The sequence below is a fragment of the Egretta garzetta genome, unplaced genomic scaffold (assembly GCF_000687185.1).
Source record: "Egretta garzetta isolate BGI_Z169 unplaced genomic scaffold, ASM68718v1 scaffold234, whole genome shotgun sequence".
In the NCBI taxonomy this organism is placed as follows: domain Eukaryota; kingdom Metazoa; phylum Chordata; class Aves; order Pelecaniformes; family Ardeidae; genus Egretta; species Egretta garzetta.
In genome coordinates this window covers 416,650-420,633 of record NW_009259528.1, presented here as the reverse complement: position 1 = coordinate 420,633, position 3,984 = coordinate 416,650, and the positions used below count along the sequence as shown (strand labels likewise).

Below are 3,984 nucleotides of genomic sequence, written 5' to 3'. Positions count from 1 at the left end.
GGGCTGAGGAGCTGCTCCTTGCTCACCGTCACTGTCACCGGTGTGCCTACAGCCAAGCCGCTTTAGCATGGCCACCAACTTAGCCCCCAGGGCTTTCCTGCGCTCGGGGCGTGACGATCTCAGGGATGCTGCCAAACATTAATGCTGCAGATTGCAGGCTCGTGCTCCTTTTAGCTACGTTTACTCCTCAATTCGCCTGTTTCCTGCAGGCAGCCAACAAGGGCGTTTGCATTTTTACAGCTCCACTCTTCCCACTTGCACTCTGGCAGTACGGAGCACATCGTCCCTTAGAAAGGGGAGCCCCAGGTGACACCGAGTGACTTGAGCTGCCTGCTTAGCAAGGCTAAAGCCGCGTTAATTCTTTTCCCCTACCCTAAAATGACTCGTTCAATCATTCAGCTGCAGCAGCTCACCTTGCAGCGGGCTTATTCCTCCTGCGCGTTCCCAGGCGAAAGGAGCAAGGAGTGGGGTGGGGGCAGGTCGCCTGCCGTAACGTGTAGGCCCCCGGCTGTCCAGCACCCAGCTGGGTGCAGTGGTAGGGTCCCGGTGGCTGACCCCTCGCTTCACGGGGGTTGTGCTGCTCGTGACGTTCGGTCCGCGTGCCCGCTCTAAATGTGTGTTCCGCCTGCGATGCGCTGCCCGAGGGACCCTGAAGGCAGAGTCAAGCCTAACGCTTCTGAAAGGAGGCTGGGCAAGGGGAAAGGAGGTATTTTGCTGTCCCTTTGCTGTCCCCTACGTAATGCCCGTGTGCGTAATTCACAGATGGTGATGGAGAGCGGGGACTGGCTGGTTGGTGGAGACCTCCTTGTGCTGGAGAAGATCAAGTGGAACGATGGGCTGGACCAGTACCGCCTGACCCCGCTCGCGCTCAAGCAGCGGTTCAGAGAAATGAATGCAGTTTTTTTTTAGCGCCGGTGACGCGGCTCTTCCTGCCCTACCTGGCACCAGGAGATGTCCGTGGTCGCTGATCACTTGCTCTCAAGCCCGCAGCACTTGCCAGGTTGCTTCTGTATGCTCCCAAAACGGGACTGCTCAGGTGGGGCGGGCAGCAGGAGGAACGCGGGGCACGGCACAAGCAGTGGCGCAGGGTCAACTTGGCCAAGGATGTGCTTGTGGTGGGCTGTGTCCTCAGTGGGCCTCTCCAGGACTGGGAGGTGTTGGGTGTCCCGCTCCTGTCCTCCCTGGTGGGTCAGAGCCTTCTCTTTCTGCACCCCAGGCCAGGGTTTAAAGCCCTGCGCTGATGTGCTTGGCCTTCACCCGTGGGACACAGCTCAGGGGCCTTCCCTCTGGTGTCTGTCCCAGCAGGCTGGCAGTTGTCAGACACCCACCCTCGCTTTTGGGAGAGGGCGTTGGCCTCCACGAAGGTGGTGTTGAGCTTGGAGATGTGGCAGGTCACGTAAGAAGTCAGGGAACTCGGTGGAGGTGTCCAGTGGCGTCTAAAAACACTGTAGGAGAGCTGATAGGCCTGAAGTTGGCCCCAAAGGAAGGATGTGCAATGAAAATAAACTTGGCAGAGCAACGACGAGGCACTGTAGGTGTATGAAACGCTCACCTAAGGACACATGTCTTACGATGTACATATCTTAGGACTCTGTTGGAATGTGTAGTGCGTAAACGAAGCTGCGGGGTCTGCTGACCAGTGCAAGCCTGTGACCCTCCGAATCTTTCCCTTTTAGATGCTGTCTTTGCATTCCAACTGCGCAACCCCGTCCACAACGGGCATGCCCTGCTCATGCAGGACACGCGGCGCCAGCTTTTGGAGAGGGGTTACAAAAACCCCGTGCTCCTCCTGCACCCTCTGGGAGGATGGACCAAAGATGATGACGTCCCGCTGGAGTGGCGGATGAAGCAGCACGCGGCAGTGCTGGAGGAGCAAGTCCTGGACCCCAAGTCGACCATCGTTGCCATCTTCCCCTCTCCCATGCTCTACGCCGGCCCCACGGAGGTAACGTAGCCGTTGGCCACTCGCTGCGTGAGGCTTGTCCGTAGGGAGCGCCAGCTGCCAGCCTGCCCGGGCGGCTCTGGAAAGCCGCAGGGCAGGGAGTCGGTAGCCATTGCCTGGCTATTGGCTCCCGCGATGGTTTGCCCACCTGCAGCTTGCTGCAGCAGCCACCTCCCAGCGGAGCTCGGCTCTGCGGGCTCCCGCGCGTCCACAGGCTGAGTAGGGAGCTGGGGAGAGGGGCGCTGGAGACGGGCTCGACCGCCGTGGCCTCTTTCTCCGTTGGGCAGGGACGCTCATTTGTGTTTTCTCCCAGCGGTGTCCCTCTGTCCCTAAATCGGAGGGGTGAAGGCAGTAGACACTGAACCTCCCCCGGAGGCGGAAGGAGGGGGGGGGGCAGCCCCTGCCCGCACGGGGCGCGGGGGCTGGCAGGCATTGCCTTTGCACATTCAAAAAGCAAACTGCGATCTCTGTCTGCAGCCAGATTGGAGCAAGACCCGCCCCCATCCCCAGTGCTGCCTCTGAAATGCATGTCCTTAGGAGAGCTGTGGGGTTGCACCAGGTCCAGGCGGTGGAAGACGAGTCTGGGCGGCCTGGTCGCTGTGGGAGACCACAGCAAGGCTGCTGACGCATCTCCTTCCTTCCTTCCTGCACGTGGATCGCCAGGGTCTCCGAGGGCAGGCGGCCCGGCTGCTGCTCAGCCCTCAGCCCGTGCTCCTTGTCTCCCCGCTTTGCAGGTGCAGTGGCACTGCCGAGCTCGCATGGTTGCCGGGGCCAATTTCTACATCGTGGGGCGCGACCCTGCGGGCATGCCTCACCCCGAGACCAAGAAGGACCTCTACGAGCCCACGCAGGGAGGCAAGGTCCTCAGCATGGCGCCGGGCCTGACCTCGGTGGAAATCATCCCCTTCCGGGTGGCTGCTTACAATAAACTGAAAAGGGCCATGGATTTTTATGACCCAAAAAGGTAACGCGGGCAGCGGCGGCGCTGTTCCTTCAGCCTACACCAGCACGTGCGGTTTGCGATCGCGGCTGGCTCGCAGCTTGCTGGGGGAGAGGGAAAAGCAGTCGTCGTTCCTCTTAAGGAGAGGATCGGGGGAAGAACCTGTGAGAGGCTCCCGCTTTCCCCTCCGAGAGCTGGCACCCGGCCGAGGATGGGCCACGTGAGACTAAAGATGCGCCTTTGTAGCCCACCAGGGAGGATAGGAAACGCAATTTGGGGACCAAGTGGCAGTAGAAATACAGCCTCTCGCTGCTGGAGAAGTGTGTTACGAACGCCTCCAGCTCCTCCTGAGAGCAGCCCCATTGCTGCTGATCATAAACGGGGCGTGAAGCCGCAGGCGGGCGCTGCCGGCGCCGGGGGGTTCCCGCCCGCCCGCTTGGCGCGGCGGAAGAGCTGCGTGCGGATGACTCGGGCCGGTCGTGCTGAGTTCACCCCTGTCTCTTGGTTTGCCGCAGGCACGACGATTTTGACTTCATCTCCGGAACGCGCATGAGGAAGCTTGCTCGCGAAGGTGAAAACCCCCCAGACGGCTTCATGGCCCCCAAAGCTTGGAAAGTCCTGACCGAGTACTACCAGTCGCTGGAAAAGAAGAATTAACGCTACTCCTCCTCCCTAGAATACTTGTATTAAGAGTGAGCAATGATTGATTGATTCCCTGTGACACAGATCAGTTACTTGGCATTTCCCATGCTCCGACTGTGGGCTCTTCCCGCCTGGGTCAGAGCGTGTTTCACTAATCAGAAGTACCCTGAGCCTGGTCCTTCTCCCCTTGAAGCTGCCAGGCTCTCCCCGTGGAGCTGGAAGGGGAGGGCAGCAGGCCCTTCGTTCCCAGCTGAGCGCGGCGGCGGGGAGCCCAGCACGGCCCTGGACGGCCCATCCGGATCACTTTGGTGCCGCCAGAGCTGCGCACTGGCCCCCGGTACAGAGCTGGGACCTCGGCACCGGGATAAAAACGCCCCTGTCCCCTGCGCGGGGCGGAAATGAAGAAGTGCCTTCTGCTGCCCAGCGCCCAGCGCCGCCCCGAGCGGCAGGGGGCGGGCGT

The 3,984-nt window shown here is 61.0% G+C and overlaps 1 protein-coding gene across 1 annotated transcript in view; it reads left to right on the top strand.

The window, feature by feature from the left end:
* PAPSS2 (3'-phosphoadenosine 5'-phosphosulfate synthase 2) overlaps positions 1 to 3,944 on the top strand; it is an 18,363-nt gene extending 14,419 nt beyond the window's left edge. The window contains exons 9-12 of the mRNA XM_035893089.1: positions 763 to 898; positions 1,677 to 1,945; positions 2,677 to 2,906; positions 3,398 to 3,944. Of these exons, the coding sequence (XP_035748982.1) occupies positions 763 to 898; positions 1,677 to 1,945; positions 2,677 to 2,906; positions 3,398 to 3,539 (777 nt within the window). The 3' untranslated portion in view covers positions 3,540 to 3,944. The remainder of the gene's footprint in view (positions 1 to 762; positions 899 to 1,676; positions 1,946 to 2,676; positions 2,907 to 3,397) is intronic.
* The last annotated feature ends 40 nt before the right edge of the window (positions 3,945 to 3,984 follow it).